Source organism: Tinamus guttatus, unplaced genomic scaffold (assembly GCF_059628265.1).
Source record: "Tinamus guttatus ecotype Peru unplaced genomic scaffold, ASM5962826v1 Tinamus_guttatus_pri_ptg000213l, whole genome shotgun sequence".
Taxonomy (NCBI): domain Eukaryota; kingdom Metazoa; phylum Chordata; class Aves; order Tinamiformes; family Tinamidae; genus Tinamus; species Tinamus guttatus.
The window spans coordinates 11,144,760-11,164,817 of NW_028288747.1; the positions used below are offsets into that span (position 1 = coordinate 11,144,760).

General features: G+C 42.9%; 1 protein-coding gene across 1 annotated transcript; it reads right to left on the bottom strand.

The window, feature by feature from the left end:
• Window positions 1–17,121: 17,121 nt before the first annotated feature.
• LOC148594702 (cyclin-dependent kinase inhibitor 1-like) lies at window positions 17,122–17,866 on the bottom strand. The gene is made up of 2 exons (XM_088524826.1): window positions 17,473–17,866; window positions 17,122–17,391 (listed from the first exon to the last, which is right to left on the bottom strand). Exons 1-2 carry the CDS (start codon window positions 17,864–17,866, stop codon window positions 17,339–17,341), a joined length of 447 nt encoding a protein of 148 aa, XP_088380952.1. The 3' UTR covers window positions 17,122–17,338.
• Window positions 17,867–20,058: the final 2,192 nt, after the last annotated feature.

The window sequence follows — 20,058 nt, forward strand, 5'->3', positions numbered from 1 at the left end:
CCTGATCCTGAAAATCGCTGCAGTAATCCCTATGCCCTTCTCCTCATCTTAATGTAACCTGTCATTCATCTTCACCTACAGCTTCCCATTTTCACTCCAAGGCAGTTTGAATTAATTTTACAAGCAAGATTTCTTAAAATAAAAGTCGGGACTGATTATGCTGTCCCAGGCCCTTTATCCACTACTTCCATGGTGCTTACTAAAAGAAATAAGTTATTCTGACAAGACCTGTGTTTTAATATTTCTTTAATATTTCTTGTGGGTCTGCCGTATGTTTACACTGCAGTGAATAACAATTCCTGAGCCAACCTGCAATAGGAATGCTGCTACTCTGTGGCGTAAAGAAATGAGAAGACTCTTACATATAAGAACTTCCAATGTACATCAGTGGTTCTCAAAATCTATAGAAGCTTTCCAAAGACTTCCATGTGCCTAAGTCTACATACAATGAAACTGTCATAGAAGAAAGGGAGAAAATAAAAACAAGAATTCAACAGATAGATTTTCCACAGCTTTTCAAAGCAGTTCTCTCTAGTCTCTGAGTAGCTGGGGAGCTGAGAGATCTTCAGCTGCTTTGAATTCGTCCTCTCCATATGACTATATTGATTCTGTGCATCTTGCAGACTGGGGCTCCCAAAGCAACCTTGCTGTTGCTCGGGAGCTGAGATCCTGCCTGACTTCTAAATACCCTTCAGGGACCTCATCTACTCAACATTATCAATACCCAATCTTAGAAAATATGGCTGTTATTTCATAGATCATGCTTTTGATACATACCACTCTCAGGAATTTATGTTCTTGGATGTATACCACATTCCATCACAGTCTGCGACTTAAGAAAATCTCAGCAAAACTGCAATATTATGCAGGACCTCTGTCAAGAATTATCACATCATGTTTTGACAGTAGCTATTAGGAGATTATTTTCAGCTGCTAAGTGATCAGGGTTTGAAGCAATATGCATTCCTGTGATTATCTGGTTGGTTCTTCTTCCCAGACCTGAAAATATGTTATTTATTTTTCTTCTTCCCTGCTGGTGCTTTATACACGAAGGATATTCAGTAAGAAAGATTACTCATGCAGAAGGAGTGTACTGATTTGCTTAATATCCCAGAATGCCTATCATGATTCACATTTTTTATTTATTTTGCATGAGATGCATGGTTAGTGCTTTACAGTGAAGCATAAAGATTTGTCTAATAACCCAAGACAATTGAAAATAAAAACAGACAAACCAACCCTTCCCAAACAGGAACTGGGACAGTTAAAATAAATGTAACACAACTGCAAAGAGATTAGTTGGTTGTTCAATGTCATTTTTCTTTGTGTTCCTCAGAATGGTTCTGCTTCAACTGTATTATGGAGTACAGAGTAAGATCACAACCTTTTATTACTCTTTTGTTTTTAAATCAATGGAACTCCAGACAATACTTCTTCACATCAAAACTGCCTAATCACCTGCCTTCTTCTTCAACACTTTCAGATTTTGAAGGCTTACCAAACAATTGGCTTTACTGTTTGCTCATCAACTGTTTCACCAACTAAGATTCAAATCATATAACACAAATTCAAAGGAGGGAAAACAAAACAAAACAACACACACACAAAAACCCTTACCTACCTCCTATTCCAGTACTGAAAATTATTCTTGGTGTGAGATATTTGAGAAATTTTGTCATGTGCCACTAAGCAGAAAAGCTCCTGAGTGAATGAGGACTTTACTTTTTTTTAATACATCCCAAACCTGCAGCCTCGTGTTTATGCAAGACCCAGTGGTTGGATAAAAGTCTGCGATATGAATGGGGTTCTTTTCCATGTGTATCAGGTTACAAGAGCCTTAAAACTGAGTCCTTACAATTCTCATATACTAAACACCCAGCAATGTAGGGAAGTATTCTAATGCAGCTGCCAGACGTGAGGTCTTACCTCATGTTCCTCAAAAACCCCAGTAAAACAATTGATAAACAAGTGTTTAACTAATTGACAAGTTCAAACACCTATAGAAATAGAAAGCTAGACCTTTCCAGGGATTTAATAAGCAAAGAACGCACAAAGCTCAATGCTAATGCCAGCTCTCCCACCTCTCATTTCAAAATGTGGCTTAGGCAACAAGAAGAAAAATCTGTAGGAAAAGTTAGTCTCAGCAACTTCCCAAACTCAGAAGAAGAGCCGAACATTGCAACAGCTAGCTAAGAAGGCCAGCCCCTGATCTTTCCTATTATCACATCTGACCAGATCTGCCCAGCCCCGTCCCCAATACATATGTGGGGTATATAAGAAGCAACTTCAAGGACTTCTTTCTTTCTCATCTTCTCACTTGTATTCTATTCACTAGATCGTAGAGTGGGTGAATATTATTAATAGGAAACTAAAGCACATTTTGGTATTGGACTGCTACTGGAATAATTTTCAGAGCAGGATGGAGAAAGTTATTTATTTCTGGATGTGGAAAACGTATAGTGTATTTTCTGTGAGCCACAATGAACAATCTCCTGTTTTCTTCTCTCTTTTCCAGGCTGCAGAACTACAGAACAGAGCCAGGCATCTAACAGCACTATTCTCTCCTAGTATCCTCGCTTTATGGGAAGCGAGGCAGGAGAGACTGAGAGCAGTTACAGCCTTAACCTCCTGTCTCCCATACAGCTGAGTGATGCCGACTGCATAGTCTGCAAATTCAGCAAAGAATTTGGGTGATTTTGTTTGTTGGTTTGTGTGTTTTGTTTCTTTTTTTTTTCATTTTCCCTCCCCTCTGTAAGCTTTCTTCTAGAGACACCAGCTGCAAATCTGGGCTTGCCGCCAACTCCGTCTCTCCTTGAATAAAAATACGGGAGAGCTTGCGGCAAGCGCAGCGAGGGCAAAGGAAAATCACTCAGCTGCTCGCACCAGCTAGGCGACACTCGAGCAAGCCATGGTCAGCGGTTTAGGTGCTGCCCGGAGAGGGGCTCTCAATTTCCGCACGGACATGGGGCACCTGCAGATGTGCAGCCTCTCGTCCAGGCGGGCCCAGGTGGTGCTGCTGATAAGCCGCTCTCAGCTTCTCCTTGACATATGGCACCGAAGTGGAGGAGCAGAAAGCACTTGCAGCACCGCTCTGCCAGCTGCAGCCCTGCCGTGCCCGCTCCATGGCAACGTCCTGGTCGGAGCGTGGCCCGGGAGAGCCATGGAGGAAGAGGAAGCAGGATCGATAGCCTCAGTGGGCATCGTTTCCAAGGCCAGAGGTGGAAATCATCAGCGAATGCGCTGGGCTGAAGCCAGCCCTCCTGGCAGGGGGTGTGTGCCGCTCAGGAGGGCCTGGGGACTGGAGTCAAGGACGTGAGGGTGAACAGAGATGGCTCCGCAAGCAGATGGTGGGGCAGAGGGGAAGCAAGCAGCCATTGCCTCCCCCTGCCTGCAAGCCAGCACGGGTAGATGAGTGTCTCTAGGGGGGAAATGAGCTCGGAAATGCAAAAATACCTACAATATGTATGCTTTTATATGCCTACATATACTAAAGTACAGGCTCAAAACACATTTGTTTACGAGAGATATACATAAGCGCACTCAGAATTTCTGTTAGGGGCCTGAGGGTACTGCCTCGGCCCAGCCTACCCACTCCTGTCCAGACCCCGGCCACCATTTCAGCCTGCGGGGAGCCCTCCTGCCCTGCCACGTTGCGGTGGTGCCGGACGGCTGCCCTCACAGGCAGGGCCGTGGGCAGTCCTGGCCGCTGCTTGGAATAATGCAGGACAGGAATGATGCTGCCGCACAGTAGATTGGAAGCAATCACCCACAAAACAGCTCTTCTTCCAGGCCAGAGAAGTCCGGAGCATTGCAGCTATCTGCAAAGTCCTGCTCTTCAGGGAAACAAAAAAACAACCCACCCTCCTGTGCCTTCAGTATATATAGTTGCCTTACAAGCAATGAGCTTGGCTGGAGAACACATACGAAAAACTTTAAAAGATTTTTTTTAAAAAAAAGTACATAAAATTGGTGCTAAATCCTAGAATTAGCATTTGCTATTTGTTTACTACCCACAAAATCTCAGATCTGTCCCTATTTAGACACTCTATCCAAGTATCTGTCTATTACATTAGAGCTATAATCGGGCCTCTAAAACTAGAGAAAAAGATATCTTATATCCCTATCAGAACCCTTTCACCATTATTTCTTGTGAAGATTCTTAGTGCAAATGGGAATCTGGCACATTCCTTATAATCACTGCCAGTTTTTATCGGGTTAAGTTAGGAAAGAATAGCTCCTTTTGATGAAGACTGTAAAAGATAATTAATTAGAGTTCTAATTCAGCAAAATGTTAAATTTAATCTTCAGACGAATTAAAAAAAAAAAAAAAAGGTAATGAATTGACCTGGTATGTGCTGAAATTTCTAGCAACTTACTTAGTTGGCCTAAATTAAATCATGACCTATAATCATGATTAAACGGTAAAAAACTGAATTAGTTGACCTGCCTTTAAGAAGGTAATAAAAAACAAACTGAAGAGGGTTTAATAATAAATGCCATTATTAATATTAGATATTAATAAATACTCTAAGATGACTACAATACATCTTTTGGGAAAAATACAAATCAATTATATAATAAAATGCCCATAAAAGTTACTATTTTAAATGTTTCCTTTTATTTCTACAAAGATCCAAAGGCTTCAGTGAAGAGAACTGCCAACTCCATTTTGAACAAAAATGTTCCCAGTACAAGCATTTAAATCATGAAGTGACAAATGGACAATTTCCTTCTGCTATTCTATTTTCTTATCTCGCCCATCTCTCTAGACTCCTTTCTGTTTTAAGTGCTCAGCAAGAAATTTGACAGCTTTAGCTGAGCTAAGACCTGCCAAATGGATTGATGAACATACTCTGTGTATGCTATCTGTACTCGTCATATTTTATCGTTTCTTAGGTATTTTTTGGTTCTCTAATTGTTACACCATTTCTACGAAGTCAGTGAAAATAGCAAGGGCATTTAGCTTAATACAGCACAAAGTTGGTACAGTTGAATCTGCAAACACAGAGAATTCTTACACATTATTCTTAAGTATAAAAAAAATCTTAAAACAGAAACACAATTATAATAATAAGAAAGAGATTTTGCAGCTTAGCTTCAAGAAGCCAAATTTCTTTCTCAATTTACATTACTATAAAGTCTGCATGATACCACAGTGTAGCCGCAGAGAATTTGGGCCAGTGTGCAAATATTGTGGCAGACTTAACCATGCCGTATGTTTGTTTATTTTACCACTTCCTCCCCCACATATGACTAACACATGATATTCAGACCTTCCAAGATAAGAAAAAATGCTGCCCTCCACATCACTCTCTGTGGGTGCCATTCACACTGGTGAGATGCTGAACCCAAATCTGCTGGATGTTGAATCAGTAACAGGTTGTTTTAATTACTGTCTTTCCAATTCAAGGCATCCTGTATGCAGCCATGTCCCATGCTGGGAAGATTTGTAACCTTTGCCACTTCAAACATTTGGAAGCGCACTTAGAGGATATTTATTGAAATCATTTTCCTCAGCTAAGTGTCTGTTTCCTCACAGTTATCAAAAATAAGCCAACTGCACCCAAGATGCCACCGTTTTCTCTTTTCATTGCCATCTCATTCTGTTGAAACAGTGACATGTGTTCATCACGGTGGTGGTGGGTGATGCCAAATGGCGTAAGATCACTTGCAGTACAGGAATATATCTATGCAAATCTAAGCGATTTGAAAAGCTACTCAGAGGCTCAGGTGGTTTTATTCAATAAAGGCCAAAATAAACACCCCTTGAAATATTGCTTTGTAGGTATATTTATATATTCTCTAACACAGACACACTGCAAGCGCTTTGAGTCAGTGCTGAAAGCCTGGACAAGTTTCAGTGTTTGTTAAACTCAGAGTCAAAAAATCATCCAAATAATTAAGGACTGATTTCAAACTTACACTCTCCCTTCATTATTATGCACTGCAAGAGTGTACTACAAACATTAGTGTCCCATTACTGGTTTGCAATGTGTTGCCATTATTCTGTCCCAGCTCAAATTACCATTGTAATGGCTACTGGCTTCCAGCAACCTCCCCCAATGCAAGATTTCACAAGGGAGACACAACTCATATGAGCCACCACTACAAATGTCTCGTAATATGCATAGAAGACCAAATTGTGCATAAAAGATGGAACATTTTGGAATGCAAAGTCCCTGTGCTCTCTGCAACAGATGTTTTCTTCCATGCTTCCCGGAAAGAATATAGCTTGGGAACTGCCTAAATACAAATATATACATGGTCTCTCTATATATATTTGTCAACGCTACCTGTGACATTTACTTTCCCCTCTACTTCCCCCTTTCCTTAGTTCTGCAGACAAGGATGCAAATCCTTGACACAGTGTAAGACTTTCCTTTGGAGTCCAAAGAAATGTGGGTGCCACCCTCTGCAGAGCTGCTCTCTGCTATCTTGTCACACAGTCTGTTGATCAGCATGAATGCAGTTATCCACTGCTGCCATGACACTGCAATTAAATTTGGTTCCCCATTATCTACTGCAGTTTCATGCCTGTCTCACTGCCATGGCTTGGAGTTCCTTCCTATTTAATTGTCATATCAGCAGTTGCAACAGGCATATCCTGCCAATACCACCTACACTCCCTTTCCCATGCAGCCGTGTTGTTGTTATTTATTTATTTCAAGTTTTGCATTTTTTTTCAAAGGGCTTAATTAAAATTCCTAATTCCTATTTTTCTCTATTTATAGTTGCCATCATGCAGCGAGTAAACTTTGATTAAATAATCTTTGATATATATCCTAGGAGTAAGCTATGTTTAAAACAAAGCAGAGATGTACAATTCAGCTTACCACTTCTTTTCACACACAATTTATTTTTGCATATATAAAATGTAGACAACTACTACTCAATCCATCAGAAGAATTCTCCATTTATATTTTCCTTCATCTCTCTCCCTTTGAGATCTGCATCTCGCAGTCAATGACTCTTTTCCTCCCACATCATATGCTCCATTGGCTTTATTTTCTATGATTTGAAATGAAAGGAGAAGACTCTGTTTGTTGATGCAAGCACTTTTTTTTAAAAAATTAGAAAACTAGTTCTCTTTGTGAATCATTAAAAATCCACCTCCTATCCTTCTATCATATTAACAAAACATAAATAGTTTGTAACATAGAGCAGTATTTTTTCCATTTCCCAATAATAACTTGTGGTCAGAAGTTCTTTATTTTTTCTTCTTTATGCATAAGTGAGATGAGATGGAAAGGTGCTACTGGTAATCTGTGATCAAGTTTAAAGAGAGTCCTGCTCAATCTACTACTAATAAGGTTCTCAACTTTAATTTTAAATTAGGCTATGGGTGTGTGAATGGGGATTTGTAAGATGTGAACGCATGTAAAGCTGGAGCAAATGCTCCATAGCAGCTGCATATAGAAAAGGAGCCTGCATCATTCTAAATGGAAGAAACTAGACAAGCAAAGTTTTCATGACATCAGCAGGGGTGAGCTGCACATTGCTGGGATGAAGCAAAAGTATGTTTAGGAGCTGTTTTATTCTCATTATTTTTTAAAACATACCCTAATTTTAGGGAGATTACTGATTTAAGTTGAGTAATTCATTTCTTGAAGATGGTTTAAGGATTCAGTTTCCTCCAAGCCCATCCTGATACATTGCAGTGAACAAGTATTGTGGCAGTGAGTCTTGATGAGTTTTTGCTACCATATGTATTCTAACAGATGAAATCTAAGATATTTCTGTGCAAGTTCTCTTTTTGTCCTTCCTTACCAGTAATATTTTAATCTAGCATTGCTTTTACTAGCCAATTTGCCATTTCCAGAATTACATGTCCTTATTTGTTTGACGGATTTCTAATAATGTAACATGAAATATTGCTATAAAATTTTAAGCTATTTCATTCAGGAAATGCTGAGGAAGTCAAACTGCCTATTCCATCAAGCAATTAAATAGCACTTTGGATTTTTTTATATAGGGAAAAGGGCTTTTTAAGTGGAAGAACAGTCATCTAGTTTGCAACACATTAAAATCACCAGAATAAAAATGGAAACTGAGTATAGGATAAACACAAACTATTTATCTTAGTAAAGATCAGGTTATGGTTTTATAGGAACTTTGATCTAGAATTGTAAGAATTTCAAATTAAATTATATTTCAGATTAGTTTGAACATATTTATATTATAAATCTAACTGTTAAAAGGCTATAAAGAAGTCTCTGAAGAACACAAAAGATTTGGGGAGTTTGCTTATCTATTTTTACTTTTCAAAGTAATAGTTGAAGATTCCAACAGCAATTCTTGCTTTGTAATTAACAGTCGACAATGTCTTTGAATCAATCTGATTAATGAGGCATTTGTCTTTGCAAATTTGTTTTCTATACCATAAGAAACATACCAGAAGAGAACTGTGAGAAAGGACAAAAAAGAGACTACTAGCTTCAGTACTGAGACTAAATATACTTTGCATAGATTGTAATAGAACATATTAGCCATGAACAAAACAAGAGTAAGAATTATTTTTAAAGAAGACCTTTATCCCAAATTCAAACAGTAGACTATGGGTATGAACTGAGAATTTTAGGAATGAAATTTGACCTCTAGCCAAATTTGACCTATGTGATGCAGAGATCATAGAATTAACAACTCTTGCAATTTTGGCCAAAGTATTTTCTAAGTTAATTTTTTTGCGGCTAGTTAAAATTCTTGGGGACATTTGCAGCAACTTTTTTAAGGTTTGGATCAAGTACTTGTCTTCTAATGAGACTTGACTGATTTATTTCATCAGGTAAGAAATACTGAGCAAAAAACACCAGATTTAAGATGGAGAGTCCCCACTTCTACTTTGACGATAACTAGTAATACAAAGCTAGGTTAGTTTCTCATATTTTAAGCTATCTTCCATGGATAAAACCTGTTTTTTCTAATTTGATATGACGATAATTGAACTTTTCTCTGCAGGATTTCAGCTTGAAAGTATACGCTGAAAATAAAATATTGGGGTCATTAATACAGTGGATCTGTATTTGTAATGATGGCTTCAATTAGCTAGGAAATTAGCTACGTCTTTACAGCTAAAACTACAACTGGACATCTACTAACTTATTGATCTCTGTCTACTCACTCATTGCTTGAAAGGACAGTTACAAAAACTGGGCATTTCAGGAACTTACATCTCTGATTATTTTAGCTTTCTGGAAATTCTCCATCTTCTTTCCAAGACTTTTTCAGTCTATAATACACTATACCTCTTGCCTATAATTCTTGCCTGAAGGAAAGTAAAAAGAAATGGAATGGTTATATTAGGAGGACTGAGCTGGTAGTTTGTGTTAAAAATATTCTGTCTTATGCAACCAACCCACTTGAGACCTGTGAGATAGTCTTTAGTAAAGGCAACCTAGTAAAAGTAACATAATTAAATAATATTAAATAAAAATAGCAGTTTAAATTGTATTCTAGAAGCCAAATTATTAAAGACACATCACAAAATTCACGCATTACATTACCCATCAATAATGTTTATGTTAGAGTAATGCTGTGCAAAGTTTCAAGATCAGTCCTTGCAAAATTAGAAATCTTCAGTTATGTGTGGTATTAAAAATACACATTTTTACCTTACCTGGATAAATATTGTTCTTTCTTAGGATCAGTTCCTCATTCAGGGTATTAAATACAATGGGATATGAGTTTGGGAACAAGAACTCATTATGACTTTTTGTCCCCTACATTCTCTTACGGATTTTGTAAAACTTTGCAGTGAAGATAGACTGACAATTTCCTTCGGCATATTTCTACACACCTTCTACACCCCTGTAGGGAATAGGATGCGGAGGAATGTTGAAGAGATGGGTGATGGGGGCTGGCCAGACTGTTATGGGGCACACTGACCTAACTGTACTATACTCCGTGCTCGGCTTATGGCCATGTCACGTACACACCACGTACACAAGCGGAGGCTTGTTATGGTACAATGATGTACCACGTGATGCCTACCTGCTAAATCAGCACCAATTGAATTGTAACGGGACGATCACACACTTAGTAGCTGCATAAGAGCATAGGTTCCCTTTCCCTCTTTGCTACTCGCCATCGACTGGTGCTCAGCGGTGCCTGGAATCCCTGTTGTTCTCTACCTCCCGCCGGGAAACTGGGGAGCCCCTGTGCAGAAGCAGAAGTAGTAAAAGCCCTAATTTGCCCGCTGTGTACCTTGTGTTTGTATGCCTGCTCCCGTTGGATTCACAGGCGACCACCTCACCTTGTTCCTTACAACAACAATCCCATCCATCTGAATATTTCCTACATACATTTTGCGGCATATTTGTGCATATGGGGACTAAGACACAGAGAGCTTAAAATCAAATGGTCCAGAAGTCTTGCATACAGAGATGCTCTAAAGAAAGGTGTCTTCCAAGAAAATATAAACCTCATACCCATGCCTCATGTGTTCATGCCTGTACACTTACCTCATGGTTATCCTTGTGTGTGGACATCCTCTGCCCACACAATCTCATAGAAAGACCAGAAGAAACCTGCTACCCCTGAGTGCTGTGCCTGCACTAGCTGGAAGGGACCTGCTCACAGCCAGGCTTTGAGAGTTCTATTAATCACATATAATCCTTCCTTGCAGGTAGATAAAATGTTATTAGAGCCCTGTTACTTTCTGGGTGTCTGTGTTTGCCCTGGTAAAGTTGATTTAGAAATCTTCCTAGGAAGGACATTCTATCAAGCAGGTATTAGAAAAACGAAGTGCATATTTTTATGATTCTAGGGATTTTTTTTTTCATTTATTTTGATAGCTTGGGTGAATATAATGGCTTGGGACAGGAGAGGTGAATGTTCAAAAGAGCAGTCCCTGATCACCATTCCTACAACATATTTTTCATTAAAAACTAGCAGCATTGCATTTGCAAGCAGTAAGATACATGACAACTGGGAGTACCACTATTTTTGGAATGGCTCTGACATTACAACAATGGTAATGTAATGTGAATTGGGGCCATTAAAATGTCAATAAACTAACTGCCTTTGGAGGGCCATGATAGCAGATTTACTGTATCAGTTTTCTGCACAGTGGATCAAAAGAAGCAGTTAAAAATCCACCAGCTTTAGGAAGATTTAAGGGACAAACACGGCTTAGTGTATTTCCAGAATTCCTAAAATTACCAGTGCAACTTTCAAAGCTACTGTTTAAAGAGTGTTTTCTTGTCTCTTTTTTCTTCTTCTTCCTAGTAAATCCATAACATCAACATTTTGTGTCTTAATATTTTCACAGATAAAATTTGGAGAAACACACACACATATGTATGTACATATGTTTGACTTCCTTTGTCATTATCACAGCTTCCTAATGCAACTAATTTAAACATTTTAATGTAGAATTCAGTGAGACAGAAGGGATTGCTTTAAATCCCGGAAGAACCTTATTATCTATAAAACCTCTTGCTATTAATTGTGCCTTTTTTCCCCAGGACAATATTTATGACAAAAAAATGAAGAACTACTACATGTCTGTCTATTCTTCTTGTAGACTTCTATGAATATTCTTTTAAATTTATTCTGACATCTAGAGTAACAGCTTAATTTGAGGTTTTTTAATCTGTATATCTAAAGTAGGCATGAACTACCTTCCAGAATCACAATGAAACCCATCCAGTTCAATGGCCTGTATTGGACAGTGCTTAGTAATAGGAGCCCAAGAAACACTGAAGGAAACATAGCATCTTTGTCCTCATTTTTCCCTCCCAAAACTGATAATCGAAAATTGAGGTTTTCCTGACTTAAAGGATCATAATGTTCAATAATCGCTAGTTCATCTACTCTCCAAGAATGTCCACTAACCCATTTATAATTTTAGCTCTACAGAATCCTGTAGCAACAAGCTTCCAAACTTATGTGAAGTTAACTTGCCTCCCAGGAGCAGGGTCCATAGCTCTGGCATAGGTACCTTGATCCCCTTTGCAAAACAAGGAAAAAGTGCTGCAGCATAAAGTCTACTAAAATAAGCACTCCAGAAGTAACTGCTTGAGCTTGCCAATAGGAAAACTGGGTGAAAACATGGAGCTTTTCTCTGTCAGTTTAGAACACACCCTATCTGAAAGCAATGGCAACTGCTTTCAATTGTGTGTGATGTCCATGACCTGCTCTGAAATTTGTATTTGGAAGAAGACCTTCCTAATCTATTTGTCTCAGTGTATCTCACACTTGATTTGTGTACTGAACTTTTCATTATAATTGGACCTTCAGTGGGATAAACTATCCCACTGCGACATGCATTACTATAAAAGGAATAAAGGGGGTAGGTTAGAAAAGCCATCCATCTTAAAAGCAGTACAGCTTCAGCATTTCCCTAAAAACATTGGAAAGTATTCTCTGTGATGCATGTTCTACTATCAGTGAGAATTGTAAAGGAGTGAGGAGTAAAAATAGATCACTTAGTGTTCATCTTTCTTCTCATCAAGTTTCACATAAACAAACAACGAAAAAATTGAATATATTCTAAATCTTACATCTGCACCTTTGTTATTCAAGCTGCAGAGGAAAGTAATTAAATTGAAGATAGGGAAGCAGAAAGTAATTAAAATTAACTGAAGATGTGGCTTCTAATTAAGATGTGCAGTATCTGGGTGACTTAGTTTCTCAGGTTATTAATTGCCATAAAATAAGTGTCTATATGACTCAACCTTTCAAGCTTCTGACTTTACTGGCAGTTCAAAGCCCTTGACACTTCTAAGATGTGCTCTGCACTGTGGAGGGCCATGCTCCTAAATGAAAAAAATGTGTTTCTTCCCTTTCATTTAGGGTCAACGTAATGAAAATCCAATTCCTCAGATATAGAGGAATGGTTCGGGAGCCGCAGACATGGCTGCCCAGCAGGCCTGCTCAATCCAGGCTTTCAGGTTTCAGTGAAAGAACAAAGGGACTGCTGACTAGGGGATAAGGAAGTAGGCCAAGGTCAGAGGGAATAAAGGAACTGTTGAACTAATAGGCTGAGTTAAACAAGTAAGGGGGGGATGTAAGGGTCTCGGTTACATCATTGTCTACCAATTAGGAGCCTGTGTAGTTACATCACTATCTGCCAGAATCATAGAAATGTACTGCATTCGAGCTAATAAACGAGCAAGATCCTTTAACTCACATTGAGTGTGCGTCTTGACTCTGGTTGACCTCCTTCATCTGGCGCCCGAACAGGCACCCCAGATTTCGCTTCAATGCGAATTGCCTAAAACACGGAGAACCCTTGGATCTGCATCCCGAGTCACCAACAAGTAGAAGGAAGGGAGCAGGAAACTCTCAAATCTGCAGCCTGGAGGGGTAGCGTCGAGGACCGAGAGGTGAATTGCCTAAAACGTGGAGACCTCTCAGAGAGGTGGCTGTCAGGGAGGCAGACAGACAGGGGAGGTCAGGGGGCAGGCTGCCAACCCGAATAGCGCGCATAAGGTTGGACCTGCATTTTGAAGACTGCCGGCAACAATGGATAGGGGGGCGGGACTCACTTTGCTGGGAGAAATTCTCACTGAGCGAGAGGCCAGCGTGAGTACAGGGAAGCTCTATGAGTGGGACAGAGTAGGGGTGGAGGAAGAAGCAGTGGTTAAGCTCCTCCAACATATTCTCTCTAAGAGAGGAATTAAGCATGATGAACAGTCCCTCTGCAAGCTTTCAATCTGGTGCAGAGAGAACGGGTTCAAAGCCGAGCCCCACCTAGTATTTGATGTGGAGACGTGGGAGAACATAGGGCGGCAGCTCTGGAATCATATCGCTGATGGGGATAAGCAGGCCAGGGACCTTGCTACTACATGGCAGCTGGTCCTATCTACCTTATCTGATGTGAAATCAAAAGGAAAGTGGCCGTCAGAGCCATGTCCGCCTTTGCAAGCACTTCCGGACTGGGACTGCCACGCCACCGAAAACCACTGGTGTTCGGAGATCCATCGCCAACCCCTCCGCCCACGTCCTCGCCTGTGCCTGTGGCGCCTGCACCGTCTGTGCCCCCGCTTCCGGACCACCCCCTCTGCCCCCATTGCACCTGAAGAATGGCCTGGCTGGGTCCAGGACTTGTTCGATCGCCTTGAAAAAAGGAGAAGGGGGACTGGGGAAGAGAAGGCGAATGAGATCAAGGAGACCTGTGTTGCTGAGGGCTTGACGAGAGCCAGGAGGGAGGTGCAGGGGAATTTGGCCCGTCTTTTAATGTGGGGGTTGAAGAATTGTAATGCCTTAAGTGAGGACAAAAACTGTTATTAGGGCTGTTATTCCTATGTGCTGTGCTAGTCTGTATTACGTGTTGTATCCTTTGTATATTGATGCTGACACGAGGTATGGTTGAAAGCTGGAAATTTGTATGATCTGTAGAGTCATAAAACTATTGTGCGAAATAGAATCCAAGACCCTGAGAAAGAAGATGTTTGCCTGCCCAAGCTGAGCGATAAGGAGCACGGAGGTGGCTGCTCAGCCAGGTTCACAGCCGACCTCCTCCGAAAGCAGTTGAAGGTGGCCACTCGACCGGGCTTGTAGCCAACTTAACTGCAAACATCTTCTAAACTAGTTTGAAGGTCAAAACACCCGAGAGGGAGGGAGATGAGAAAGGCAGAACCCTCAGACTGACAGCCGGGAAGGTTATGTGACTGAAGGTGGAGTTTGTCTGCCCCCCGGTCTGCCTGCTGGCATGTACTGGCCCTATGTGGCAGGATGCACCGGGCATAAACAGACAGTGCGGAGAGAGGTGGGGGCGAGATTCCTAACACAGAGGCCTGCGTTGTCTCCGTGGGGACACCCACCAAGTTAGGAGCCTGTCAGCAACCCTCTAATCTGCCAACTCGAGAGAATGTTCAGTCTCAGTATCCTGCTGACAAGTATTACCTCAAGAATAATTATTCATAATTTGCTTCTTTAATGTGCTTTCACCTGAATAGTCGTAGCCACCTTGTTCTGTGTGATTATTGCCGAATCCCAAGCCCATCTGCAACCTAATTGGCAATGAGGATGGGATTCGACAATTGAAACAGTAGAACTCACTAGTGGAGTGCACAGCTAGGTGAGATCGTGCCACTGGATAGAAATTGTGTTTGTGCTTTTTGTGTCTGTGGTCTTTAGATCTTTATTGTGTAATATATATCAGCAGAGAGGGCTGAATAAGCACAACAACATAGTGCAGAATTTGAAAGCGGGAAAGCCAGGAATAACTCAGACTACGGTGTCCCCCCCCCACCAGCAGTGGAGGACTGGGAGTCTCCACTGTATCCTTGGAAAGAGATTAGGGAAATACTTCAGCATGGGAAACAAGAATGAAGCGATGGCCAAGCTCCAGTGTGACTGGCACGGAAGGACCTGCAACAGTCCTTACAAATTATAAAAGCCTCAATTGCTACTGGAGCGGAGGCCTATGGAAATCCCAAGCAATTTCTGAGGAGGAAACCAAATTGAAGCCATGCAAACATAAATAGAAATGGAAATAGAGAACCTTCCAAAATGATTGGGACATCTTAATAATTGATTTAAAAGATTGTTTTTCGCTATACCATTGCATCCTCATGACACACAGCGCTTCGTGTTCACTTTACCCTCGATTAACAAGGAGGAGCCAGCCACGCACTTCGAATGGACAGTATTACCACAAGGAATGAAGAATAGTCCTACTATGTGCCAGCTATTTGTTGCTGTAGTCCTTCAACCCCTGCGGCGCCTATGGACCGATACAATAATCTATCATTATATGGACAACATCCTGCTGGCACAAGAGCGTGGTTTTTCGGGTCACGATGTGGAGACCTTGACAAAATTTTTAGCAGCAGCCGGCTTACAAATCGCTCCAGAAAAGGTGCAGCAGATAGTGCCCTGGAAATATCTTGGGTGGGTAATTACTGATAGCATTATTACGCCACAAAAGACGACCCTCACCATGTCACTGCGGACTCTCACTGACGTTCAGACCCTCATGGGGGACCTTCAGTGGGTGCGTCCCCTACTGGGCCTCACTAAACAGGACCTCGCACCCTTACGACCGCTGCTAAAAGGAACTGATGCAGCAAAATCAATCACGCTTTCACCCGAGCAAGAGCAGTGCATACGCCATCTGGGATACCTCATCTCTGCCTGGTGCGCGGAAAGGAGGCGACTTGGTCTCCCACTAAGACTTATGGTTCTTTCCAACGAGGATACAGTGTGTGCCATCGTCATGCAATGGCAAAAGAAAAAGGGGGGAGACGACATCGCTATTCTGGAATGGGTGTTTCTATCCATGCAGCCAAATAAATAAATAAAAAGAGTATCCAAACCCGGATGGAGACACTCGGCAAAGCAACTAGGAAAGGATGGTCCAGGAGGCCTGCTCAATCCGCCTCATTGGGTGGCAAAAATATGGGGCTCAATGTGAGGGCATTCTCGCTGGCTTTGAAGTTGGCGTCCTGGCTGCAGGATTTCGTAACTTTACTGTCATGCTTCGCGGGCGCCGCAGCCACGGCGGCCGCCACCGCTGGCTGCCCTACATGCTGTGTGACCGAGGTGGTGCTGTCCGCAGCCGTCCTGCTCGCCTTGGCGCACTCGGCGTTGACGTTGGGTGCGGGCAATGCCGACGCCGGCCGCCCGCCCGTTGCGGCAGAGCCCGAGGCGCCGCCACCGCCGCCAGCCGCAGCCTCCCGCCGCCCATGTGGGGGCAAGAGGAGCTGCGCTGCTGCGGGATCACCCAGTTGAGCGCTTTCTTCTTCAGCGGCATGCTCTTCCCACTCTCCTGGCCGGGGCCGGGGCCGGGAACGATCCATGAGGACGAGGCTGTGCTGATAATTTCGGTCCTGTAGAGGGGGCAGATGCTGCCTGGAGAAAGCGTTTCCTTTTGGACATCGCCTCCGGGCAGGAGCGAGCTGCCCTGCAGCTGGCTGTGCACCAGCACCGTCGGTGCCATCTTTTTCCGCGTTGACCACCTTCACCGACAGGTCGAGCCATTTGTCCGCGACGTCTTTGGTTGGCGCCTGCTTCTCCAGCAGTGGCGGCGAGCGGCTCTCCTTCCACTCAGGGCCAGCTTTCCGCAGGTGCGGTGCAGCTGACAGCACTGCCTCCACTGCCTTGCTCACCCTGGGCAGCTTCCCGTTGGGACGGGGGGAACTCGCCCAGCAGTTTTTAAGGCTAGTCATCTCCCATCCAAATGATTCCAGTTGATTCCAATGACCCCATTCCAATGAAAGTTTTTGTGTGCCCAGAAAACTTTTCATCGCTGCTGCAACGAGTATTTTTCTGAGTGATGCCCCTAAGTGTCCACAGCTTGTGCACGTGGTTTTGAGTGTCAACGCAACTTGGCAGACGTCTCTGACCTCCCCAGTGCAGAACAATCCTACGCTCACATTCAAGGAGTTGACTTCTATACAGCAGCTTGCATATTCGTTTTGACTCGCTTCTTTGCTGAGTAGTAATCTGCTTTCATTTCTCCCTTGTTTTTTCCCACTTCTTCTGCAGAAATTGGGGTTTCAGGACTATACACTTCAGAAAGAAGACCTGTCAGAGATGTCTGTCTTCGTTTTTTCCTTTCTGGGCTCCTCTTGACCCCTGTTTTCTTTGAAGCTTTGGATTTCTCAGTCAGTATCACTTGGGCTAAGTGCTGAATCTTGTCCTCCCTGCCCAGGGGCAAGTTCAAGTGCTGCAGGGGTCCCCGAGTGTCCCCCACCGCACAGCTGTGGTAGAAGGCGGGCACCTGGTGGCCCTCCACCTCTTCCCACTGCAGGAGCTCCTCAGCTGGCATGTCCTGGAGGAAATTGAAGTTCCACTTCTGCCGGGCTCCCTCGATGCTGCTGCGCCGCATGTGCTGGAAATCCTGTTGCAGCTGCTCGTGGTCTACGGGGCCAAAGAGGTTCATCCGGGCGTGGGTTGTTTTCCCTGGCTTCCACTCCATCTTTTCACCCTTCTGCTGCTCTCCAGCGAGCGTATACAGCTTCCATGAGCGGGTCGTGCCTGCCACACCACTGCTCGAGGCCAGAGTGGCTCTCCTTCCGCTCGGGGCCAGCTTTCCACAGGTGCGGCATGGCTGGGGGCGCCGCCTCCACCGCCTCGCTCGTCTTGGGCAGCTTCCCGTTGGGCAGCCAGGACGACGGGAACTCGCCGCCTACATTCAGGTGGCATTTTGTACATAGTGCTGAAGACCTTTGGGGCTTTCGCGGTGACGGCGACATTTTCTACTGCTTCTCAGAGCCAAGTCCGCACAAGCCGGAATAGGCAATATTACTGGGCACCCTGAGTCCTTCTCGCATAAGTCCAGACCTGTCCATGCTCAGAGCCACGAGGCTGTCGATGCGATGTGCCATGGTTGCATCCACCACACTGTGATTCAGGTCCACTATGAGTGCCCAGCAAATGGACCCGAGCTGCAAGGAAAGAGGAGCCACGCCAGGAAGATCGCGACTTGCCGCAAGATCAAGACGGAGTGCAAATCGGGGAAGCTCCGGGGAATTCTGGGGCAGCGGCAGCAAGAGCCCACAAAATCTTAGACACCCTGTCCTGCTGGGTAGTTAAACAAGCAAATGTCGCTAGTCAGGTCCTCTCTAATTTGGCGCTAGATTTATCACAGGTGCAACATGCGGTGCTACAAAATAGGGCGGCTATTGACTTCCTGCTACTGGCCCACAGACATGGATGTGAAGACTTCGAAGGATGTGCTGCATGGGCCTACAAGACCACTCTAAGGCAATCCACCAGCAGATTCAGCAGCTGATGGAGCACACCCGGAAGATACAAAAGGACGTGTGTTTCTTTGGACTGGATGGGTTAACAGATTTGTTGGGTATTGGTGGGTGGCTCAAATCTTTGCTTAACAGGGGATTAATGCTTTTGATTGTTATGCTTTTTGTCCTGTGCTTATTTAGCTGTGCTTTCACATGCGCTAAATGAATGTTATTCTCTACTACGAATCAGGCCTGGCTGGTGCAAAAGAAAAAAGGGGGAATTATAGAGAAATGGTTAGGGAGCTGCGGACATGGCTGCCCAGCAGGCCTGCTCAATCCGGGTCTTCAGACTTCAGTGAAAGAACAAAGGGACTGCTAACTAGGGGATAAGGAAGTAGGCCACGGTCAGACGGAATGAAAGAGCTGTTGAAGTAAAAGGCTGAGGCCGGCGGGGGCCGGGGGGGAGGGGGACATAAGGGTCTCGGTTACATCATTGTCTACCAATTAGGAGCCTGTGTAGTTACATCACTATCTGCCAGAATCATAGAAATGTACTGCATGCGAGCTAATAAACGAGCAAGATCTTTTAACTCACATTGAGTGTGCGTCTTGACTCCGGCTGGCCTCCTTCACTCAGAGACATGTCAAATCTACATTTGGATGCATAATGCATAATATAAAGCATAAGTCTTCCACTATAATTAAACCAATGATGCAGAAAAATTGTAGACTCTTACTGCTTTGGATTAAACATTAATTCTGTTAGCCTATATAGGTAATACTACAGAAATTAGGTCCCTTATTTTGATAAACAAGAATTACCGAATCAAGTATTGCTCCATGCAACCCCTTTTAAGTTTAAATCTAATCTTGGTGGGCCTAATTTTGCTTTTATTTAACTATGTAAATTTGAAAGCAGCTGAAATTGCTAGAGTTACACTTATACAATTTAGTATAAAGATTGCTGGAATCTACTTGGTCTTTTCTTATGCTATCTGATTTTCTCTCCTGAAATTCTTGGAGTCCAAACTTGCCTCTCTGAAATGGAATGGGCATTTGTCATTGACTTCAGCATGAGCTGGGCTGGGCCATTTAAACCTAAAAACTCTGCTCTCACGATTCCCACTGATGTCCATAGTTAGGAAACTCCCTTAGAAAAATCAATTTCATTCTAAACACTTAAAACAGCATTTAGGTAGGAAAAACGTACCACCTGGGAAAGAAATCCTATAGACAACATGCGCACATCTGCGATGTGCTCAGAAGGCAAGACCCAGCTGAAATTGTATAGTTCTTTTTTGTTTGTTTGCTTGCTTGTTTGTTTTTTGCCTTACAAACCGAAATATAAAACTATGTAAGTATCATTTTTACTGCTGAGCTCCATCATAAAAAGGCCTTTTAGGAAAAAAAACAGCAGTATTAAACA